Source organism: Penicillium subrubescens (assembly GCF_028828155.1).
Source record: "Penicillium subrubescens strain IBT 31985 chromosome Unknown utg000004l_segment0_segment0, whole genome shotgun sequence".
Taxonomy (NCBI): domain Eukaryota; kingdom Fungi; phylum Ascomycota; class Eurotiomycetes; order Eurotiales; family Aspergillaceae; genus Penicillium; species Penicillium subrubescens.
In genome coordinates, this window is record NW_026643154.1 from 3169673 (window position 1) to 3192732 (window position 23060).

The window sequence follows — 23060 nt, forward strand, 5'->3', positions numbered from 1 at the left end:
AATCCTCGCTCATAGAATTCTATCCTAAATACTAAATTTAGTCTAATTTGATAAGCTGAGATTGGACTTGCCTTGAGGCTCAACACAGGCGAGGTTTCGTACCGATTGCCCGTCAATTCAACGTAATGGTGAACCCATGGGTCCCATGTAGAGATGGAAATTCGCCTTCTGATTGGCTAATGGGTAGCCCCACACAAAAGGCCGGAAAAACTCGAAGACCGGATCGAACTCAGATGTCTGGTTGGTAGACTACAAGGCGGAGTTGATAGGCAGATAATTTTCCGTGAGTGTAGTCCACCCCGATCCCCGCTTGTCTCAATCAAGCATCAGACAGCCAGCCATTATCGAATCAAACCACAATGGTCAAATCCAAAGCAGCCAAGCGCAAGCGTAATGCGCAAATCGACCATCCCCAGAAACAAGCCAAGTCCTCGACTACCTTGACGCCACCTCCCGATGGCACCAATCTCGAGCCAAAGCACCTTAACACCGTTGTTTCCGACGAAGAACTCGACATCACGGTTGAAACCCTCACGGCGCTCGCACAATACCCCAGCTTGACCAAATCGAAGGCATGCAAGGATCTTCGAGTGGCAGTTTATGATTTCCGCCAGGCCTGTACCACGGGCGTCAACAGTGCTGGTACTGCCGGTTCCACTGCATATAGTCTAATTGGTACATGCGGCTAACTATTCCATAGAGGGTGCTAATCTGACCGCGCGAATTACGGGTGCCTTGGCCGATGGGAAATACTTGGAGGCGAAGATTCTGCTTGCGGAGATGAGAATTAGAGGCGAACAACCGAAGATTGGAGCATTGTGTCGCTGGGTACGGGACTTAGATGTGGTTAGTGGTCTCTCGACACAGCCGGGAGAGACCGATCGTGTCGTCGAGCGCAGCGCGAAAGACCTCGAGCTTCTCGGTGTTCTAGATGCCATCCTGCGTGTCAGCACCCCGATCGACATGAGCCCCAAAGCCGTCCCCTCCACCTCTCCTATCGCTTTCCAGTCCATCTGGGACCTTCGCCCCTCAACAGCACCTCTCCAAATTTACGCCTCTGTACTCGACAAGACGATATTGGCTGATGCGCCAACCGCTCCTTCTGCTCTCCGCGTCATCGAGACTACCCCGGGCCCACTTCGGAAACCTCCAAACCACCACCCTGCCATCCTCTACACTACCGCACCGAACGCAGTTCCACTCGCTCCTGTCGGCCCAACTATCACATACCACCCACACCCCGCAGTGCCGGGTCTAGGTGTCGCCATGAATGTTCTCTCGCCCTCAGAGTGCAAGGCAATCATTGCTGCTGGTGAATCTGTCAACTTCCTTCCCGATGCCCCCCTCCGCGAAGATGGCGATTTGAGCATCCTGGCTCATAACTTTTACTGGGTTGTGGACACTGCTTTCCACGACCTTCTGTGGGCGCGAATCTCCCCCTACGTCCCTTCTTCAATCAACGGCCGACTAGTCCGAGGCATCAATCGGCGCTTCCGTGTCTACAGATACGTTCCTGGTGCAGAGTATCGTTGCCATATTGACGGAGCATGGCCGCCATCGGGCATCCTCCCCGACGACACGTATGTATACGACGCTTCACCGGAAGACAAGAAGCAAAGCTCCATGTACACCTTCTTGCTCTACCTCAACGATGAGTTTGAGGGCGGAGAGACAACCTTCTTCATGCCCGCGGCGCGGGAGGGAACTCTCAATGCCTACCCGGTACGCCCCGTGATGGGATCCGTTGCTATCTTCCCGCACGGAGAGGCGAACGGAGCCTTGTTGCATGAAGGAACAGGGGTCAGGAAGGGCGCAAAATACATTATCCGAACCGATGTAGAGTATGATGTCAAGCCCTCTGAGGAGTGAAAGGGTGAAATCAAAAAGTGTATAAACATGAGCCCCGGACCGCGATACCCGTGAATGGTGTTCGTTCCATGATGATTTACGACCGAAAGAAAGTCATAGCAATTACAAAAGCTATTTTGATTGTCTATTTTTCTAATTTTAGGATCCGCTCTATTTTTGTACCTCCAATTTCGTCTTCTGCTTTGCCTTCTTTTCCATTCATCACTCGACTCCTTAGACATTTTGTCTTTGAATAGCCAAGTCCCTAAATTTAGCCCGTGAAAGCAAGACGTATCTAGTCCCTTCGTAGACAGCAGGCTTTGTCCCGTTTGTTTCGAATACTGTTATATTTGACTATCCCATTGAAGGATGGATGATCTTTGTTCCCATAGGCATCGTTCGCAGCCTCCACCGATGATTAGAGTATAAATATGAGGCAATCGTCTCGTCCTAGCTCCTATCACCAGTCTCACAGTATCGCACTGTTACGTACTCCATTCTCCTCCCAACCTACTCACTCTGTCACCCATTCTCAGCATTCACACTACAACTTTTAACAAAAGTTGTACCAAGTTCGAGTCATTGTACAGCAATCATGGATCGAACTGAATTTCAGAACATTGTCCTGCTCATTGAGAGCGTGGGCCCGGAGGACCCCCTCGGACCCAATGCCTTTGGCGCTAGAACTTTCCTTTCTATTTCAGGTGCCTACGATGGCCCTGCAGACGAGTGTCCAGCGCCAACTGACGTGACCGCCCAGCTTCTACAAATGCGACAGGCTGGGCGTGCAATCCTACAGTGGCTCAGCAATCCTAATGTGGCATGTCCAATTCCTAGAATGACCTTAAACCTCGGTAACCTCAATACCCAGTTCTGGACCGTTAACCAGCGTTTCGTTAACGACTTACCCGGCGGCTATAGAGAAGACGATATGGAAGCCCTCGGGCTTCCAACCCGTCCCTTCAGGCATATCAACATGGAAGCGTGGCGTGATATGGGCCCGAATGAGAGTGCAGAATTTCTCGGTTGCTGGAAAGGGCGCGCGGCTCCGGGTGTTCTTTTCATTGAGCATATCGTGAGAAAGAAATGGGGACCTTGGTCTGCCGAGTTATGCAAGATTGCTTATGAACAGGTTGCGGAATTGTCTACTCTGAAGACTATTTTCGTGTGTCACATCATGAACGTAGATACTCTTCCTCAGGTCCGAATTACCGCCCCTCCGCCTGAATTGAAGCTGTTTGTATGCGGAACGCCTGGATACCAGACTTTACTTGGGACTCGTATCGGTAAGGTTGTTTCTTATTTCATTCTGGGGGCTTTTGGTCAGGGTGTGAAGCGGATTGCTCGGATTGCGATTTGGTATATTGGACAGAGGCAGGATATTCTGCAGATGCGGTTTGATCTTGCGAATATTGGTGCGGAGTAAGACAACTAGGCATGTTGTTTCTATGCGACCGATCGTACATACTATTTAAGTGGAAGACCTTTCTTCCTAGGCTTACGCTAGCTTTAGCTTTTCCCAAGGCACAATGTACGCCCTCCAACGGTTACTCTACGGATTCCCCGAACCGGCTCCGTACAAACGCAGCAAGCCCGTCGAGGTGCTTTGCCTGGGATTACCACACACCGGAACCGAATCATTGAGCGTGGCCTTGCGAACTCTGGGCCTGCCAACATATCATGGCTGGGATTTAGTCTTCGAGCTAGATGGCAGCAAGTTGCTACACTGTACTGAGCTAGTGCGGCGGACGTACAACGGTGCTCGCGATGGCGACGTGCAGACTACAAAGCAAGACGCATCCCTTCGTAGACACCAGGCTTTGTCCCGTTTGTTTCGAATGATGGAAAATCGACCTAACATTCTGGGATGTTGGCCCTCCGCCTGCACCGCCGCCTTCTACCTCTGACTACTTCACTATTATTTCTGTTCTTGCTGCGTATGAAATGTTGAAAATTTTTGAGATAGGAAAATTCTGATACCCTATACCTATTCTACAGAGACGAAACAGTAGAATAGTGGCAGAATAGATGACAGAAAAAAAGTGTAATCCCCTGTCTAAATGTGTCTGAAAGAAAATTCCTCATTTAAAACTTCCAAGGCAAGAGCTATTCGAGATAGATATAGGTATTAATAACATGAATTCATTCATCCCTCAAACTCCACATCACATGTGATTTTGATTGGCTGGGGCAGTTGAATGTATATGTCCCCGACACTTACCCAGTCCTTTGCATGCTCTTCAATCACTCGTTGAGCGAAAATCGCAGGATAATCAGCCTTGATTGACTCGTCCCGCAAGCGCATCGTGATGCAGGACAATTTGTCCGCGGGGAGGAGGTTGCGTTCCTCCTCCTCCTTACTCTCATTCTTCTCGTCTCCTTCATTCTTCTCCTCATCTCGCTCCTTCTCCTCTTCCCCTTTCTCATTCGCCTCTTCTTTCTGCGCCTCATCTTCTTCCTTCTCAGTCTCTTTCTCAGAACGGCAGTGATTGTTCAAGATCAGGACGACGCAATACTTATCAGCTGCAATAGCTGTGACCTCAGCCTTAACCGGCTTGTCGCGTAGAGGGCCGTACACATCTTTGACTATCTCGGTCCATTCCTTTTCGGGCATATCACCACCAGAAGCCAACTTCAGATACGCCGGCTTTGTAATACCTCTTTGAACCTTGAAATCCAAGCCCAAGCCATAGACATCAATGACACCTTGGAGACGGGCAGTCTGCTCACTCCCGAGATTCAATCTGACTGAGTTGATTGGACGGTTTGTCGGCTTAGACGGCTGATGGACGGCAAGGGTGGTCAAATTTACATGGATGTAGCCTGTTTCCTCTTGATCGAGCACACTGATGAACCCTTCATCTCCTGATTTGCGCTTTAAGTAGATTGTCAAGTAGAATGGAATTCCCTTGACGTTGCCAATTTGAGCCTCTCCAAGTTTGGAGATTGGAGTGTCTCCGTGAACCAAGAACTGGTCTGATCCCTCTGCCTTGTATGCCATGGTAAATTGGTCGTTTGTGATGGTTATGGAGAGTGAGAGGTTTTGATCATTCAGTGGTTTTCCATGGTAGAACCATACCAGAGGTAAGTTCTCCCGCTTCTTTGCCGCAGTTCCAGTGACTCCATTTCGAAGGAGAATGGTGTCAGCTTTCCTGCCCACCAAATCGACACCAGGTTTATTTGAAAGGATTGCCGAGAACACAACGCCTGGATGCAAGTTTCTGAGATCCAAGAGGGTTGACCAGAACTGCGGGCGCTCGAAATCTTGAAGGTAAATGGCCTGGCTGGTGTACATGTTCTCTTTCACAAAATCGAGAGATTTCAGGGTCTCATCCTTTCCAGGTCGGCTGAAAGTCAGAGGCTGTGCTGGGATGGGCGTGGCCGCAATCGTAGGTATTGTGGGCAGGCATCCAATATGATTCTTATGAGCGCGGTACGTCTTTTCCACATGGCCCTTCACCTCTTCTAGCCTTCCCATGGTGACAAATTCCGGCTTATCACCACCGTAATCTTGAGGGACCATCGGTGTCACTAGGGCCTGCATCAAACTCGCAAAGAGACAGGAGATTGTGTACTCGGGCTGCCATGTTCCTCCATATGCTTTGGGACGTAGGATGTCAAAGCACATGGTACTTTGGGTATCATCGCGAAGACGATGCTGATAGACATCAACATTCATTCGTAGTGTTTTGGTGAAAAGATGCAGGACGGGCGGATCAATAGGGTATCGCTCAGGAATGACGAGCTCGCCAATCAGTGGGAGGTGTGAGAGGGCTCCATCGTTGGGAAACATGATGAAGTTCCATTTTGACTTGTGATCGGTTTCTTTGAGAACTGTCCTGAGGGAATGGAAGTCATCGTTCACGTCTCGGATTTCCCTGTGAACTCGGAGCAGCTCTTTCATCGCCATATTTGCCCCGCGGGGTCCACCGGACTCTAGGCAAGAATGGTTTGAGACGTTTGGAAATAATTGTGTGAAGGTCTTAAATTTCTGAAGTCGCAGATGGGAGTGGAAAAGTGATCAAGAGTGGAAAAAGCTGGAGATAACTTCTAAGTGGAAGCCGCAGCGGTCAGCCTGCGATTGCCTTCGGATGATAGAGAAGTAGAAATTGTTAACAAAGAAAAAGAGGGAACCGCAGACAGTCTGATCCTCCTATAGAAAGGTCACTGTGAGTCACCGTACTACCTTAAATACCAAGGATAAGCTTACACCTGACTCAGTCTGTTTATAGACCCTGGTTGGCTTTGTAGAGCGATATAGCTTGAGTCTAAACTACTCTGGGATCCCGCTCGGATCGTTTCCCACGCCCGGGCCCACTGGGGATTTTTGGGGGCCGAGCTACTGTATCAGCTTTGCAGCAAGAAACTTAAGAGTACTTCGATCTGTCAGGATGATATAGTAGATAAGTTTGTAATGAATGAGTCATGGTATCCATTTCATGATGTTCCCACATTATGTCAACCTCGAAAAACATCATTGAATCAAGAAAATTGCATAACCTAACAACTTAGTGTCCTCCAGTCTGGGCCATCACTTGTTCAAGCTGTGTAACAGACTCCTGAACCTCTTCCTGGCTAGGAAGATTGACAACCAGAAGATACAGCACATCCTTTTGCATAAGCTTCTTGATGATCGTCTTCCGCTGGGCCTTTCGCTTGACTCTTCTAGGGCCACGAGGGGCGCGACCGTGAGCCACACGTCTAGAATCCTTATATTCACGCTTGACTTGCCTACGCTCTTGCCTGGCCTCGCGCTTGGCTTGTCGTCGTGCTGCCGGGTTGACAGCACCGCCAGTGAGGAGCGAGATCAAGGAACCGCTATTCGCGGGATGGTTTGGGTCATTGTAGCGCGAGGTCATCGATTTCCTGTCTGATGATGGGACGGCCAAGGAGGATCCTTGGTGTTCAACTTCCTGTAAGATTCGCGATGAGCGATTCAGTAATGCATAGTAGTCGTTGCATATGGATCACTTACGTAGAAAGCTTGACCACGTCGGTCGAGGTAGTCTTGGACCCAAGCACCAGCATTCTTGAACTTGTCGCGAGTTCCTGGCTCCTTGCCTTTGCCATCACCTTCTAATGCTTCTTCTGCGACTCGATCAAGATCGGGAAATACGAGCTCTGCAGCTTCGGGGAGCTCAATTTGACCACGGGTTTGACCACTGGTCAGTCGAATATCCTTCAAGCCCTTCTTTAGTTTAGACATCTCCGGCTCGGGGTTGGTATACTTGGCGACCGTCTGGTTGATGTCAAGTTTCTCGCTTACGAATAGCGTTTTCCCAATCGAGCTGGACAGACGGTATAAGGGGCCACTCTGTTGACCAGGAATTTCGTCTTTGAATGCCATGATCATGGCATACAACCCACGAGGCATGAGCAGGTCTTCATTGACACGGTCTAGGAAGGTGTTGCGGCGAGATCGCGACTGCAACTCCCGTGCTGTTCCTGCCACTACCTGCACCACGGTGCCTACAACTTGCGCTGCGACATCGGGCACAAAACCAACAATTCCAGCGGCCAGAAATACGACATCAATCCAGGGAGAGGCCTATACACATTGCGTTAGTGGCTTGGAGTATTTCTCAATGGCGATGAGGACGGGACAGAAGTAGCCTACCTTGCTAGCCTTGTCCCAGTCTTCCAGGAACTGCAAGAAAACCTCCTGGCTAATACCACAATCGCCCAGTACAGGAGCATATGCACGCACGAAGCCGCGATCTTTGTTTCTCGGTCGACGCTGGGGTATAATAACGGGGCAAGGGATACGCTGAGGTGGATGTGGTGGGGAGCCCGCTCTTCGAACAAGGTCACGCACCATCTCCTCTTCCTTCTTCACTTTCACATCCTCTGGCTCTGCGGCCGCGGCAGCTTCGGATTCATCGTATGTAGGCAGCCTCATACGCTCGGCCATGTCATCCAGTTCCCAGGCGGCCTCATCCTGACCAAGAGCCTCGAGATCCTCGGATTCCGAGCTATCGCCATCGGGGTCATAGCCCGCTTCGGTAGCCTTTGACAGGGGCTTCTCATCCCCAGTATTGACCACCCGCTCAGCTTGTCCACTGCGAATAAGCCCCTCGGCCGTATCATCAGCAACCTCGACATACTCTGGTGGAGCGCTGTTGGTGGGACCCGCCGAAGAAGATGGCTGGTCGCAACGCGACCGGGATCGCGATCGAGCAGCGTGGATGGCTTCAGACGTCAGTCCAATGCCCGAACCCAGCAGTTTCACCAATTTTCCCATGGCGGCTGATTTGAGAAAGAGGAAAAACTCATGATGTCAACGCGGGGGAGAAGAGATGCTTCCTTCTGTTGCCGTGTGTCAGCACTAAATTGAGGTCGTCTCAGCCACAAACCCCACCAGGACATGCAGAGTCCAGCCCCACTGGAGAGCCTCCCGCGATGTATGTGGCAACTATCGATCCACTATCGGGAGTCGATGAGTCGATCGAAAACAGTACCTGACCCCATGATTACTCTTAGCCTGTACCCCGCGCTACCCGGCAAAATGAGAGTTGAACCTGCATTTCTTCACGGCACATCAATGCGGGGAAACAGACGATGCCTTGCGCAGATCCCACCTATTCGAGGACCCCAGCCGAGACACCACCGTAACTCTATATTGTTTCACCCTCAAGTTGTTTGTTTTCTCTGGCGGAATCGTCCCGAAACGCCGATCGATTCAGCCTGATTGAATGGATATGACTTCCTCACGGCTAAATGAGGTAAGTTGCCTGCCAAGTCTCAATTGAAACTTCAAGCTTCATCTCTATTAGCCAAAACCCTTCGTTCGGTCAAAGGGATCATCGATTCGATCTCGTCAAGTTGCTTCACGGAAACATGGAACAACTTTTGTTTCGAATGACCGAAGGGCAAGAATGCCTCTATAAATTGGTTATGGCATCTCGCTGTAGAGTGGAGTATTAACGAGCAATATCTTCATCGTCCAAGCCTTGATTACCCCCATCTATTTTGACCTTTTCCAGTTATTAACCTAACAAGAAAAATGCATCCCAAGCTTTTCGCAGCCTCTCTTCTTGGCCTTGGCGCAGCTGCCATTCCTCTCGAAGGGGTCATGGAGAAACGCAGCTGTCCCGCCATCCACGTCTTCGGTGCCCGTGAAACAACGGCCTCTCCAGGCTATGGCTCCTCCAGCACCGTCGTTAATGGCGTTCTCAGTGCCTATCCGGGATCTACCGCCGAGGCAATTAACTACCCAGCATGCGGTGGTCAATCCTCATGCGGGGGCGCCAGCTATTCCAGCTCGGTCGCTCAGGGCATTGCCGCTGTGGCATCCGCTGTGAACTCGTTCAACTCGCAGTGCCCGAGCACCAAGATAGTGCTGGTCGGATACTCTCAGGTTGGTTTGATATTCATTATATAGCATAGGCTTGAACATGAACAATGACTGACACATCTACTCTCAGGGTGGCGAGATCATGGATGTTGCCCTGTGCGGCGGCGGTGATCCTAACCAGGGATACACCAACACCGCTGTACAGCTTTCCTCATCCGCTGTCAACATGGTCAAGGCTGCCATTTTCATGGGCGACCCCATGTTCCGAGCCGGACTTTCGTATGACGTTGGAACTTGCGGGGCTGGCGGTGTATGTCTTCCTTTTTCTTCTTGCGCGAAACATTGACTTTAATATTAACAATTCACATACAGTTTGACCAACGTCCAGCTGGCTTTTCTTGCCCTTCGGCTAGTAAGATCAAGTCCTACTGCGATGCTTCAGATCCGTACTGCTGCAACGGTAGCAATGCGGCGACTCACCAGGGTTATGGATCTGAGTATGGTTCTCAGGCATTGGCTTTCGTCAAGAGCAAGTTGGGTTAAAGCGTGGGTTGATATACCTTTTTTGACTCGAGATTCAATGCTTGGAAGCTTCAACGTAAAAGCTAGTCTGAAACAGTACCTCCTGAATAGGTTAGCAAAGCTTTAGCAGTAAAAGAGTTATCATTGAAGGATTGTTTTCTCCGTAGTTTTCTTGAGTAAAGGATCTCTGGGTGATATACACGGATCTTCTGATTAGACGCTCCCTCTAGGTCCTCCCACTATGCCCTGCTGCTTGCGTCATTTATTACGCTAAATTTGAGCTACTGAGACTACCAGTCAGTGTCTACGATTATGACCAGATTTCAAGACTAATAGTGTTCGTCTACATTCTAGGCTAGACATCTTGAATAGCCTTAGGTGATCCCGTGGACAAAGAGAGCCCAACCAAGGCATGGAAATGAAAGTGGCTGTAGTTTCATAGCTTGCTAGACATGATCGACCTCACATGCCTCAAGCGGCTGGAGTATAGTTCTTCTTGTGCGCCGTCCAATCCTCCTTCTGACAACCCCTTGAGCAGTAATATAATAAGCCTGCTTACAACGAGCAAACCGCTGAAACGAAACATTCAGCGACGGAGTGAATCCACAAGCATTACAACCCTTATCTGACTAACTTAACTAGTTAGTTACTATCCCCGTTCTTCGGTATCCACTGCTGCTTCTGTTCCGTCAGGTAGTCTGTCAGATCAGGCCGCAAGGCCACAAGCACAACTCCCAAAACATTCCGTCAAAGCAACCAAGGCAGGGGTTTTAAGCCTTCGTGCTGGCAAAGTCCAGGGAATGATATTTTTTTTGGGTCCAGATCAACTGAGATGCATGGTTTCAAATCTGGGAGGCCTTTATTACCTCTCGCCAAAATGGTCTACTTCATCATTGTTACCACTAATCGTCCGCTGCGCCCAACACGCGCCTTGCGCTTCAACCTTGGACAGCCCCACGAGAAGAGCTTAAGCCCTACGAAATCCCTCGCACAGAGCGAGGCTCCCTGGCCTCCTTTCATTTTCATTTATTGCCTGGGATTTTCTTGTCATTCGGCGACGCGCCCACCACAAAAGCGCAGGGTAGTCAGCCTCGCTCGATGCGACACCCTTTCGCACCTGGGTGCAAAATGTGTTGTCCACTAGGAAGAGAGGCTGAGCGAGCTCGAATATAAGCTGACGAATCATCTTCCTCCGCATAACAAGGCAATGTCACTAATGACTGTGGCATATTGAGCAGGTTCTGCTCAGCTGAGACCCGGGTGGAGTGGCTGTGCTCCAGGCAGAGCCGCATCGGGTAGGTGCACAAAACCTTCTGTCTCTATCTAGACGCAGTTCTCTTCTACTACCTCCATGTTGCAACTTCTTGAAATGGTCAGTCTTGATCAACTTTTACATGGAGAGACCTCTTGTTTGGTACCAACGACCATCTCCCCGCTATGGCCTATGAGCGATATACTCCAGATCTTGACAACGATGATAAGAGAAACACACAACCATATAGATTTACAAGTGATAGTTGCACTGGGCATTGCGATGGGTCTATATCTCAGGAAGAAATCCAGGTCCATCTCAAAACGTGGGAGTCTGAGATATCCGCCCAGGGTGAACATTGTCCAGCATTGACAGGAGCCGCAAGAACCCACCAGAGCCAGGAGGGAGGTCTACAGTTATTTACCGCAGTACACCCAACGCCAGCCGAATCCCCACAAGGTGCTCACAAAGAAGACTTGGAACATGCATCGGATTGTCAGACCCCGGGGTCAAGCTCTGAACTACAAAGCCTGCCCGACTCCCCGGTCCAATCGAATTCCTCAAAAACCTTTCGCTGTGAACACTGCTCGAAGGTGTTCAATAGGCTTTACAATCTCAAGTCACATTTGATAACGCATGAACGAACCACGCCATTCTCATGCAATATCTGCAACCGGGCTTTTGCCAGGAAAAGCGATGCCAAGCGTCACATGCGAACACATTCTGGAGAAAAGAATTGGATGTGTAAAGGGTGCCAGACACCATTTGCTCGAAGAGATATGTTGAGTAGCCATCATAAATCTCAAAAGGGGCAGGCTTGTCTTCGGGGTCAACAAAGGCCGCCACGGGCACAGGAGGCCGAGGAGAGCCAGAGTATAAAGAGGCTGTCAATATCTTCACTTCTATCATAGATCATAGTAACTGTCGTTCGAAAATTGACATAATTCATATAAAATGTGTGTTTGCCGAGTATTAGCGAAGTCAAGCCCGCGACCAATGCTATCTGCCGTCGGTGTGTACCTAGGCCGAGCCATAACCCGACTACATTTAGGTCCGGGTTCGGGTCGCATTCATCAAAGGTGCCTAGGCTCATATGAGTCAGGGCAGTCTAGAATATCCCCAAATATTTTCGTGGGTTCGGAATCTCGCTTCCAACCCTCCCAAGGCCTTGGAGATCTCGGAGACCTGAAATGCAAACCGGATCCCACGAGGCCTTGGCAAATGTCTCAGCCACCCAGGGTCTCGGTGGCATGGCACATGTGCCGTGTGGAAATTATCAATCGCGGCCAGAACACGAGGTGGAGAACTTTGGGAATTGTGAGTGGTTGGTATACGTAGACTTAGTTTAGTCTCTCTGGGCGAAGAGAATCCAAGACGCTGATTTGCCTTCCAGAAGCATCCCCGTACACTGCTTCCATCAGATAAGATGAAAAAAAATTGTGGATATCCTTTCAGATTCCAGTGGAACGAGTTGCATCCGAGCACTGTTCACTTTTTTTTTCTCAGGCCACAGACTTGGCTGAAAGCTGCCAGCGCTATAAATAGAGAATGATCGCTCACTTGATGTTTTCACCCCCTTGCACTTGCAGGAACGCTTTTACTCTCTGTTTGACATCCTCGGTCGCTAGTCTCAATGGCAGAGATTCCCGCTCCACGCGCCAGCACCGATCACTTCGGCGAAAATTCGGAGAAGGCCCCGCATCCCCAGGTTGGTCCCTTGCCAGAGGTTCACTTGCTGGGAGAGGGAAGCCCCGGTGTTCGTCGCATTGAGATCATTGCCTCCCATTTTCACCTGGTGGATCGCGTTTTTCTCTTTCTCGGTATTTTTCTTATCGCGTATGTCTATGGTCTAGATGGCACTGTCCGCTATACCTACCAGGTTTGTTTTCCAAAAGAACTAAACTGTCCTTATTTGCTTTTTGACATGGAAGATCACTTACTTGAATTTTCATTCTAGCCATACGCGACGCAGAGTTATGGATTGCACAGTCTACTGGCCACAGTTAATGTTCTTCGCGCAGTGATCGCTGCCGCTGCACAGGTATGTCTGTTATAGCTTGAGCACAATGCCAGCATGGGCTTACAAAATCCCTTCAGCCCACGGCCGCAAAAATTGCAGACGTTTTTGGCAGAGTCGAGCTCATCATCGTGTCGATCATTTTCTATACTGTGGGAACAATCATCGAGACTTTTTCCAAGAGCGTGGAGGCTTTCTGCGCAGGTGCTGTGATTTATCAGGTAAACTCTCTTATAAACCACTGATTGAAAGCGTGGCCTGACTGCTGTTTCAGATAGGATATACCTGCATCATGTTGCTTGTGGAGGTCTTGATCGCCGATATCACCTCTACTCGATCCCGACTCCTCTTCTCTTATATCCCTGCGTTGCCGTTCATCGTGAGTGCTCTTTAAATCCAAAGAGGAGGAAAAGTATCTAAGCGTACCCTCACTAGATCAACACCTGGATCAGTGGAAATTTGACGACCGCTGTTCTGAAAGTCACTTCCTGGAAATGGGGCATCGGAATGTTCGCCATCATCTACCCTGTTTGCGCCCTCCCTTTGATCACCGTCTTATTCATTGTCCGCCGTCGCGCCAGAGCCTCCGGTCAGCTGGAGTCCTACAAGAGTTCCATGGAACTGATCGGTGGTCGCCGCCTCGCAATGGAGCTTTTCTGGCACCTGGACGTCATTGGGATTACTTTGTTGATCGCTATGCTCGCCTGTATCTTGGTCCCATTCACACTCGCTGGTGGTGTAACCGCACAATGGAAAACTGCCAAAGTCATTGCACCGTTGGTAATTGGTATTCTATTGATCCCTGTATGGGCATACTGGGAGAAGACATGCAAGCATCCAATGCTGCCCTTCCGAGTGAGTCTAGGTCCCAACCACGTGCAAGAAACAGATCAAATACTAATGGATTCTCATATAGCGCCTCAAGGATCGTGGTGTATGGGGTGCCCTGGGTATTGCGGTTATGTTGAACACTGGTATGCTGCACCGAAATTATAGATGAAGATTAATCTAACCTTCATTAGCTTGGTATCTGCAGGGTGACTTCCTGTACACTGTGCTCTATGTGAGCTTCGACGAATCGGTGCTGAGCGCGACCCGCATCACCTCCCTGTATAGCTTTACATCAGTGATTGCTGGAACAATTCTTGGTTTCATCATAATCAAGGTTCGACAATTAAAACCGTTCATTGTTGCCGGAACCTTACTATTTACCGTTGCTTTCGGTATCCTCATCCACTATCGTGGTGGTGCGAGTGGGTCAAGTCATTCGGGAGTTATTGGTGGACAAGTTCTCTTGGGTCTTGGTAAGAGCATCGCTGGATAATGCTCATCACCCATACTAACAATCTCGTAGCCGGTGGAATGTTCCCCTATCCCGCTCAAGCTAGTATCCAGGCTGTTTCAAAGCATGAACGTGAGTTCTCTACCTAAAGAACCCTTTCCTACATTATGAATCTTTCCATTAACACATAACAGATCTTGCTGTCGTCACTGGAATCTACCTGGCTTCTTACAATATTGGCAGTGCCTTGGGAAACACCATTTCAGGTGCCATCTGGAACCAAGTGCTGCCGGCAGAGCTGACTCGCAGGCTTGGGAACGCAACACTTGCGGCTGAAGTTTATGCGCAGCCTCTGCTCTTCGCTGATGCTAACCCGGTTGGAACTCCTGATAGAGACAACGTTATTCTGGCCTACCAGAAGACGCAGCGTCTACTTTGCATCACTGGCATTTGTCTGACAATCCCATTGATTATCTTCGCCCTCTGCATCCGTAACCCGAAGTTGACGAAAGAACAGACTCTCGCCAAGGCAGAGGAAGAGTCTATCTCAGATTTCTAGTTCCGAGAGGGCCTAGTTTTGCGCGTACGAGGTCGAAGGCTTTAAGGCACTGGTTCTGCTAACTGTCGGTTTGGTTTTTCTTGGAGTTTTTCTGAACTTTCTTGCACACTTTCGCCAACATTTTCACTGTTAATCTACTTTTATCTACATTCTGTATAATGAAATATCTGTCACTGACAAATGACCTTCCGAGCAGGTGGCTTAAATAAAGTTTCGAGGGGAGTTGGGGGCCACGGATCAGCATGATAGTGACACGAAAAATCATAGCTTCCAGAGGATAAGATTGTGCCCGAATTCGCATTTGCCTCCTTCTCTGGCATAATGACCAGAGCAGATGAATTGGGAGGTATCTGAAGTTTCATCGAGAAGACCGAATTCACATCCAACTGCCAGGAACATTTGATCAGCCCATACTGGCTCTCATATTGAATGTCGGCGCTGCGTATCGTCCCACCTGGAATCGGCTGCACTTTAAAGACTTTCCAACCAGGTTCGACCAGACTGATTCCCCCAACATATTCATGAAGCCAGTTGATAACAGACCCCAGTGCATAGTGGTTGAAACTTGTCATCTGCCCTGGATTGATTGTGCTATCTGAGAGCATGCTATTCCATCGTTCCCAGGTTGTGGTGGCTCCCATAGTGACAGGATAGAGCCACGAGGGGCAACTAGTCTCTAATAACATCCTGTATGCAAGTTGGTGCCAGCCTGTCCTGCTCAGTGCATGAGTCACGATTGGGGTACCGGCAAATCCAGTGGCAACCCGGAATTTGGCAAAGCGTACTTTTCGAGCCAAGCGCTCACCAGCATTTTTTCTCTGATCTTCTGATGCGAAGAGTGAGAAGAACAAGGCCAATGATAACGAGGTTTGAGTATCACACATTACCATCCCTTTCGGGGTGATATATTTCTCTTGAAGGACATGCTTGAGGCGGATATGGTCCTCCGAATATCTTTGTGCATCTTCTCGGCATTGAAGAACCGTGGCTACCTGGCTGATAATCCCGGTTACATAGACCAGATAGGCGTCGGCGACATAGACACCGTCTGTCTGGCCATTACCAGGATCTTCAGATGGGGCCGAGGGATCTAACCAGTCCCCGTGTTGCCAAAGTGACGTTGTCCACAACCCATCTTCACCACGAGAACAGCCTTTGTCCAGCCAAGATTTCATACTGCGATATTGTCGTGATAGAATATCTTTGTCGCCGAACGATTTATACAATGCCCATGGGACTAGGATGGAAGCATCCCCCCAAACAGCCTGCGGCGGGCGCGACTCTTTCGCATATTGAACGTTGGGCACTATCATCGGAGGAACGCCGTTATCTTCATTTTGCTCCAGTTCGAGATCAACAAGCCAATCAGCCAACATGCCGTCGGTGTCGTAGAGAAAGTTTGCAGAAGGGCTGAAAACTTGAATGTCACCAGTCCAACCAAGACGTTCATCTCGTTGTGGGCAATCTGTCGGGATAGAGAGGAAATTCCCGCGCATACTCCAGACTGAATTTTCGTGGAGTCTGTTGATCATGTCGTCTGAGCAGGAAAACCAGCCTGTGCGTTTCATATCACTGTGTAAGACAATCGCTGTGATATTTTCTACTCGTAGCGGACAACGCTCGTCTTGTGGAGCCCATCCTTCCACCTGGACAAAGCGGAACCCGTGAAACGTAAAGCTTGGAGACCAACTTTCTAGTTCACCACCAGAGCACACAATAATATCAGTGCATTTTGCAGCGCGAAGCGGACGCATGCAAATCTCATTATGCTCTAGAACTTCTGCATGTTGGAAGACCACACGATGTCCAGCTGGCTTTTGCAACCCACGAATGCATAGTTTTCCCACCAAGTTTTGTCCAAAGTCGAGGAGTAACTTGCCGGAGGGCGATTTGAGGATTCTTTGTGGTCGAACCTCCTCAGTCGCACGAACGGGAGGACCATCTGGCGCCGAGAATGTGGCAGAAGGAAGGGGTAAAACAGTGACTTCCGTCCATGAAGTGCCGACCTGGGGATCGGATCCAGTTTTCCAACCTGGCCGTTCTTCTAACATATCATATGTCTCGCCATCATAAATCTCGCTAGCCAGCATAGGCCCGGTATTCCATTCCCACTCGGCGTCTGTAGTGACAACCAGTGGCTCATCATCGTCGTTGAAAGAAATCTCCAACTGAGCAATCAACCCAATGTCCTTGCCAAAGATCTGCCTTCCTTCTCTCCACAGACTTGACGCAAACCACCCCTCCCCAACTTCTGCTGCAAGAAAATTTGTTGAGCCACTCTGAAGCAGGTTTGTCACGTCAAAGACATGGTATGAAAATCGGAATCGATAGGATGTGAAACCCGGTGCCATGAAATGGTCACCCACACGAGTGCCGTTCAGATAGAAATGATAAACCCCCTGTGCAGTTACGTAAAGGCGTGCTTTACTGATGCTTTGGCTGACTTGAGGGATTTCAAACGATCGCTTCAGCAGAAGTGGTCGGATCGGATTTTCGAGGGATGTTTCTTGCTGGCCAGTGATCAATTGAGCGCGCCACTCTTCCTTGTTGAGGAGTCCTGTCTCAACTGAAGCCCAAGCCGACCATTCCGTTGTCGTGGGTTCTTCGAAATTTTCAGAGACTCCGATTGATCTGACGCGGACGCTAGCGATCTCTCGTGAGCAAAGAGGCAAACTTGGCCATGGCACGCGAACCGATTCGGCAGAGTCCACGCGATATGTTTCCACTGTATCCCTACGTTCGAGCTCAATCTCATATCCCTGTTGTTGCCAGCCTCTGATGTTGAGATCGTTGTGTACGAAGCGCCAGGAGATTTGAGGCTTTGTGTTGCCTATTCCAAGACCATCTTGGCGGTTATCGAAGGTTGGGTCTTGAAGGGAAATCCCGCGAATGGTTCTCATCTGATCCTCGGCCATGAAGTCTGGAAATTGTGGGTTTCAGAATTTAAATTAGAATCAATTCTGGTAAGTCCTTGCTTATCATTCAGCTTTGCCAGGTAGCTCGGCAAATTAACAACCATCGTCATTTCTCTCTCTCTCTCTCTCTCTCTCTCTCTCGCTTGTGCTGGACATCTCAATCACATTCACTAACTTGTATCCTTACCCCGCACAATCGATACTACCTGATCAGCTCAAATGCACGATTCGGTTGGTACTACGCCGAGAAAGACTACTCGTGTGAGGGAAACGCACGCATGAAGGAAAAGCGATGTTCAAGGAACGGTGTCCAATCGCTTTAACTTCCACCTGACACCCTGGCAGCCTCGCGCACCCCTGCAAGAAGCCGCTTGATTTGTGGACTTCAATCCAATAATTCCATCCAGTCGAGTTCTCCCCTTCAAAGGCAGCCCGACAATTGGCCAAGAGTTCCAAGCCAACACAAGACGTGATAAGCCTTGCGCCGCAGAGCTTGTTGTTTTTCTGTGCATGCCAAGGTCAGACGCGTAATGGGGCGTATGAATCAGAGCTTTGACCCCGTCCAGCACCCTATTTTCATAACGCGACTCGGATTCACTTGAGGTGGTCAGTCGACTTTTGCCGATTGCCATGCAGGGACTCTTCTTAGGTTCGGGCCACCACAGTTGTAACTCTCTATGGTGAAGGGCAAGTGCTCAAGGTAAACAGTGTTATTCTGCGAATTGGAGGCTATTCCCCCATTCAAAGAGAATTGACTATATGTACGTTCTCAAATATTCCCCTAGAGCCATCATAGCCATCGCTTGTCCGTAGGGCATAGCCGTGACAGCAATATTGCGGTAATGATCGAGGTCATCACCCATACCCGTCCCGAAACTAGTATTTTGGAGCTCTCCATTCTCGTCAATCGACTTCAACACAGCACTGACAGCTTTCTCTGCCATAGCCCTATACCCCTCGCTAATATAGCGCTTGCGAATCCCCTTCAAAATACCAAAGGCAAATCCAGCCGTTGCCGAGGCCTCAATGTATGATCCTTCGTCTTTCTGGTCAAGCAAAGTCCGCCAGTAGCCAGAGGGCTCTTGCAGTCGCTGCAGGGACTCACATTGAGCATCTAAAGTATCCTCGAGATATGAACGAAGAGGGTCTGTAGAACCAAGCTCCACGAGCTCGATAATTTCGGGGATGACAATGGTGATCCAGCTATTTCCACGAGCCCAGAGCGCTCCTGCGAAGTTGTGCCCTCCTTCCTCGAAAGTCCATCCATGGTAGAAAAGGCCACTCTTACGATCGCAGAGATATTTGATGTGAATCAACAATTGCTTCTTGGCTTCAAGGATATACTCTTCGCGCCCGAGTAGTTTTCCAATTTTGACCAGCGGTAGCACGGTCATCATCAGCGTATCGTCCCAGAGTTGCTGTTTATGCTCCATGGCATAAGTTTTGTGTTGCATACCATCGTAGCGCGTACGTGGCAACCCGTGCATGGCCCATTCGGCCCATGTATCTAGCCAGGGAAGATAGGTAGGGTTTTTCGTTTTCTCATAGACGTAGGCTAGGGTGAGGAAGACCGCCATCGTATTGATGTTTTTGGTGGTACCCCCCTCCGTAAACCGAGCGGCGAACCAGTCTTCAATTATCTTGAGGAGAGATGGGTCCCCGTTCAACTCATAGTATTTCCAGATTCCATAGAGACCGATACCGTGAGTCCATTCCCAGCCGTTCCATGACTTGGTATCAATCACGCGACCGTCTGACAAATGGAGCAGGAATCTTCCAGTTTCGTCCTTGATACTGACTAGATTTTGGATGAGGCTTTGGATAGTGCCGTTGATGTCAGATGCTCTCGGTCGAGTGACCACAGTGACTTCTTGGGCAGACATGGTGTTCTAACGAGAACTTATAACAAAAATAGATAGCAGAGAAGAAAATGCGTATCTTGGCTGAGTAGTGGGATGGTTGGTATTGCAATTTATTGGTGCACTAGCTTGTTTCTCTCACCATGCAATCTGCCCCTTCGTACATTGTTACCCCGAGTGTTCGAAATTTGGAATATTCGGACAATAATGTACCGAGTCAGGACGATCAAGATACACCGAAGGAGAGCTAAATCCTGCGTTGGAATGGTTGGGCTTCGGTTGCGAAGCGATTCCTTATGACTTTCTTTGTCTAGTCGATGATTTCTCCGTCTTGGCAAACCATAGACCCGTCTACGTCAATCCGGGGAGTACAACGCGGGGTCAAGCTCCACCGAGCCTTAGATGTGGGGGCTGCCATGAGAGGTGTGGAGCCGGATTCAGTTATACTCTATAGTCAAGCATCAATTTAGCCCTAGCCTCGACTGTGGGGAATATATAGAGACCTCAGGCTTGCCACTTTCATCTGCTATCGGGGAGTCTCTCAAGAAGTCTCCTATTTCGATCAATACCTCTCTCCTTCGTTGGTACCTGGCGTGAACTCGTTATACCCCAACATGGGAGACCTTCAGGGAAAAGAGGCAAAGTCATCTGCTCACCTTGAGCAACATATCAACACAGACATGGAGGACTTGAAGTCAGCGCAGGTCGGAGATCGTGTCGATCATGAAGTCCAAAAGTACGCAGGCATGGGGCGAGTTGATGTTGACGAGCCTACATCTCGTCGTCTGAAAAAGTTGATTGACCGCCGAGTACTTACGATCATGGTTGCCACGTATCTTGTACAGGCTCTGGATAAAGGAACTCTCAGCTTCACCAGTATTATGGGTATACTTGACGATACTCACCTCCACGGGACTCAGGTAAGCTTTCTTCCTGGTGGCAGGACCTAGAACTTGCTGACACGGGACAGTACGCTTGGCTCTCGACCTGCGTTTACCTCTCAATCCTGGTGGTCGAATACCCCACCAACTGGATCATTCAACGAGTTCCCATCGCGAAATACCTAGGTTGCAACATCATAATTTGGGGGTCGGTTCTAGCGCTGCATTCAACTGTCAAGAGTTTTGGAGGCCTTTTGGCTTGTCGAATTCTGCTAGGCATTTTTGAGGCTTGTGCTCAACCAAGCTTCGTTCGCCTCTCTGGGATGTGGTATAAGCGTGAGGAACAGGCACAAACTGTTACTTTCTGGTAGATTTTTCCTCATCACATATCTTATCAAAATACTAAGTGGTATTAGGTATATGATGAATGGGTTTCAGCAAATGATCGGTGGCCTCCTGGCCTACCTATTTAGTCTTATTGGCTCCGATAAGGTCATTAAGTCATGGCAAGCTCTTTTTATTACCTATGGATGCTTTTCAGTACTCTTCGGAGTGTTCGTGCTGCTCTTCATGCCGGATTCTCCCATGACAGCAAAGTGTTTCTCTGAAGAAGACAAGAGGCTAATGGTTGAACGAGTCCGAGACAATCGTACTGGTATTCAAAATAAGACATTCCGAAAATACCAGGCCATTGAGGCATTGAAAGATCCTCAGATGTGGTGCTACTGCGGAATTCAACTGTTCACCACTTTGCCGACGAGTGGACTCGGAACATTTGCCAATATCATCATCAAGGGATTCCACTTCACCACACTCCAGACCCAACTCCTCTCCATGGTCCTCGGAGCATACATTATCTTTGTCCTGGTGTCTTCGATGTGGCTTGTCAAAAAGACCAATCAAAATCTTATTGTTATGGCAGCTTACTGCATTCCGTGAGTTAGTTTGGAGTTCATCGTTTGCCGTTAGCATGTACTGACAAATATACACGCCGCTAGGTCTTTCATCGGCACTATTGTTCTTATGACCGTCCAGAACAAGACGACAGCAACAAAAGCCGGCTTACTCATGAGCTACTATATCACACTCTCATTCTGGGCCGCACAAACTCTCACTCTCTCTATGATTTCCCGCAATATTGCCGGGCAGACAAAGAAGTCGACGGTTATTGCGGCCAATTTCATTGCTTGGGCTACGGGTAACGCGATAGGTAGGACCGTGCTCACGTTTTCACATTCCAGTCAACATTTTGTAGCTAACATGACATGCACCAGGTCCACAAATTTTCCTGACTCGTGATGCACCTCGTTATTTCACAGCATTTAGTATTCATCTTGGATGCTATACCCTTCTGGAACTCGTTTTGCTCTATTTGCGGTTCCACTTGAAGCGACAAAACGAGAAGAAAGACCAACTGGCTAGTGCGGAAGGGGTGGAGTCTGAAGTAGCTCCAGACTTTGAAGGATTTGAAGATCTCACGGATCGGGAGAATCTGAGGTTCCGCTACGTTTACTAAAGTTGGGTCCTGTTGTGCTCGGGAAATTGATTGTTGAACAGATTACGACAGACGCCTACCGGGTCGTTCTTTTGCGGAGTCAACCGAGATAGCTTATCTCCGAGAATAGGAATAATTAGTGGAATTGGACATTTGGTTTCGTAATTTTCTCCTATGCTTATTATTCAGCGAGTCGGGATTGATATTCATCTTGTATTGCCAGGAACCTGTATTTCATCGCGGTGTCAAGGCCTACACGCGTGAAAGTCGCAAAAGCAATTCCTGAGACGCGCCCGTCACACCAAGGACAAGTTCCCCAAATCTGGAGGCCCCCGCAAATTCCCCTCTCAACCTCGCGCTGGCTACGCTCAGCAAGCAAACAATGCTGTCATTTCTAGCAAAAAGGGTTCCACGCACAATAACTGCGAATCAGAATCTTGTGGTCTTCGATGGGGGCCGGTCTTTCATCGAGTTCAAGGCTCCGACCGACCGATATTTAGTGGTGAATCGTTGGCCACCCAGCTCGAGTGACGCAAACAGGAACATCGCTTTACAACCACCACTTCACTGGCATCGTCACCAAACAGAAACATTCCACGTTCTACACGGAACAGCCGAGTTCGTGTGCAACGGTCATAAGATAATCAAGAAGGCGGGCGATTTGATCACCATACCAGCCAAGGCGATTCATACTTTTCGCAATATTAGCGAGTCAGACGAATTATTGATTGAATTTGTCCTTGAGCCGAAGTGGCGAGAGCGAGATGAGGCTTTTTTCCGTATGCCCAGACAGGTTGCACAATGTGACGCAATCTAACCGGCTCATTAGGAAACGTGCAATCTTATCGAGATGATTGTCGTAAAGCTGGCATCCCACGGAGTTTACCGCAGGTCCTGCTTTTCAACTGGGTTGGTGGAGTTGTTCTTGCTCTTCCAGGACCTACCATAATTTCGAAACCTGTAGGTGTGGCCTTGAATTTATTCGGTGGGCTTGTTCTGGGTAAATATATCTTGGGATACAGGGAGTCTTATCCCGAGTACTACAAAATACGAGTCTAGGGGACAAAGAGCGAGCCTATGAAGGTTTGAAAATTGGGACAAGCTCTATTCGAAGCAAGGCCGGTGTGACCGGATGT

The 23060-nt window shown here is 49.1% G+C and overlaps 11 protein-coding genes across 11 annotated transcripts; 7 read left to right on the plus strand and 4 right to left on the minus strand.

Moving 5' to 3' along the window:
• Positions 1–359: 359 nt before the first annotated feature.
• N7473_006179 (prolyl hydroxylase family protein) lies at positions 360–1869 on the plus strand (the record flags this gene model as incomplete). The annotated part of the gene is made up of 2 exons (XM_057152119.1): positions 360–642; positions 701–1869. 2 exons carry the CDS (start codon positions 360–362, stop codon positions 1867–1869), a joined length of 1452 nt encoding a protein of 483 aa, XP_057009924.1.
• A 574-nt stretch (positions 1870–2443) lies between these two features.
• N7473_006180 (uncharacterized protein) lies at positions 2444–3274 on the plus strand (the record flags this gene model as incomplete). The annotated part of the gene is made up of 1 exon (XM_057152120.1): positions 2444–3274. The coding sequence occupies one exon, from the start codon at positions 2444–2446 to the stop codon at positions 3272–3274; it is 831 nt and encodes a 276-aa protein (XP_057009925.1).
• A 103-nt stretch (positions 3275–3377) lies between these two features.
• N7473_006181 (uncharacterized protein) lies at positions 3378–3755 on the plus strand (the record flags this gene model as incomplete). Its single annotated transcript, XM_057152121.1, has 1 exon — positions 3378–3755. The coding sequence occupies one exon, from the start codon at positions 3378–3380 to the stop codon at positions 3753–3755; it is 378 nt and encodes a 125-aa protein (XP_057009926.1).
• Positions 3756–3994: 239 nt separating this feature from the next.
• Positions 3995–5758, minus strand: N7473_006182 (ubiquitin-conjugating enzyme E2 variant; the record flags this gene model as incomplete). The annotated part of the gene is made up of 1 exon (XM_057152122.1): positions 3995–5758. The coding sequence occupies one exon, from the start codon at positions 5756–5758 to the stop codon at positions 3995–3997; it is 1764 nt and encodes a 587-aa protein (XP_057009927.1).
• Positions 5759–6356: 598 nt separating this feature from the next.
• Positions 6357–8089, minus strand: N7473_006183 (uncharacterized protein; the record flags this gene model as incomplete). Its single annotated transcript, XM_057152123.1, has 3 exons — positions 6357–6761; positions 6824–7396; positions 7466–8089. The coding sequence occupies 3 exons, from the start codon at positions 8087–8089 to the stop codon at positions 6357–6359; spliced, it is 1602 nt and encodes a 533-aa protein (XP_057009928.1).
• Positions 8090–8851: 762 nt separating this feature from the next.
• On the plus strand, positions 8852–9685 carry N7473_006184 (putative acetyl xylan esterase (Axe1); the record flags this gene model as incomplete). Its single annotated transcript, XM_057152124.1, has 3 exons — positions 8852–9205; positions 9273–9452; positions 9515–9685. 3 exons carry the CDS (start codon positions 8852–8854, stop codon positions 9683–9685), a joined length of 705 nt encoding a protein of 234 aa, XP_057009929.1.
• A 2864-nt stretch (positions 9686–12549) lies between these two features.
• Positions 12550–14774, plus strand: sit1 (putative siderochrome-iron transporter Sit1; the record flags this gene model as incomplete). Its single annotated transcript, XM_057152125.1, has 9 exons — positions 12550–12795; positions 12874–12957; positions 13014–13154; positions 13208–13312; positions 13369–13788; positions 13850–13907; positions 13956–14237; positions 14288–14347; positions 14410–14774. 9 exons carry the CDS (start codon positions 12550–12552, stop codon positions 14772–14774), a joined length of 1761 nt encoding a protein of 586 aa, XP_057009930.1.
• Positions 14775–14944: 170 nt separating this feature from the next.
• On the minus strand, positions 14945–17689 carry N7473_006186 (alpha-L-rhamnosidase; the record flags this gene model as incomplete). The annotated part of the gene is made up of 1 exon (XM_057152126.1): positions 14945–17689. One exon carries the CDS (start codon positions 17687–17689, stop codon positions 14945–14947), a length of 2745 nt encoding a protein of 914 aa, XP_057009931.1.
• A 755-nt stretch (positions 17690–18444) lies between these two features.
• On the minus strand, positions 18445–19572 carry N7473_006187 (glycoside hydrolase family 88/105 protein; the record flags this gene model as incomplete). Its single annotated transcript, XM_057152127.1, has 1 exon — positions 18445–19572. The coding sequence occupies one exon, from the start codon at positions 19570–19572 to the stop codon at positions 18445–18447; it is 1128 nt and encodes a 375-aa protein (XP_057009932.1).
• Positions 19573–20162: 590 nt separating this feature from the next.
• N7473_006188 (uncharacterized protein) lies at positions 20163–21945 on the plus strand (the record flags this gene model as incomplete). Its single annotated transcript, XM_057152128.1, has 5 exons — positions 20163–20468; positions 20519–20796; positions 20846–21364; positions 21428–21639; positions 21704–21945. The coding sequence occupies 5 exons, from the start codon at positions 20163–20165 to the stop codon at positions 21943–21945; spliced, it is 1557 nt and encodes a 518-aa protein (XP_057009933.1).
• A 361-nt stretch (positions 21946–22306) lies between these two features.
• Positions 22307–22983, plus strand: N7473_006189 (cupin domain-containing protein; the record flags this gene model as incomplete). Its single annotated transcript, XM_057152129.1, has 2 exons — positions 22307–22703; positions 22754–22983. 2 exons carry the CDS (start codon positions 22307–22309, stop codon positions 22981–22983), a joined length of 627 nt encoding a protein of 208 aa, XP_057009934.1.
• Between the last annotated feature and the right edge of the window lie 77 nt (positions 22984–23060).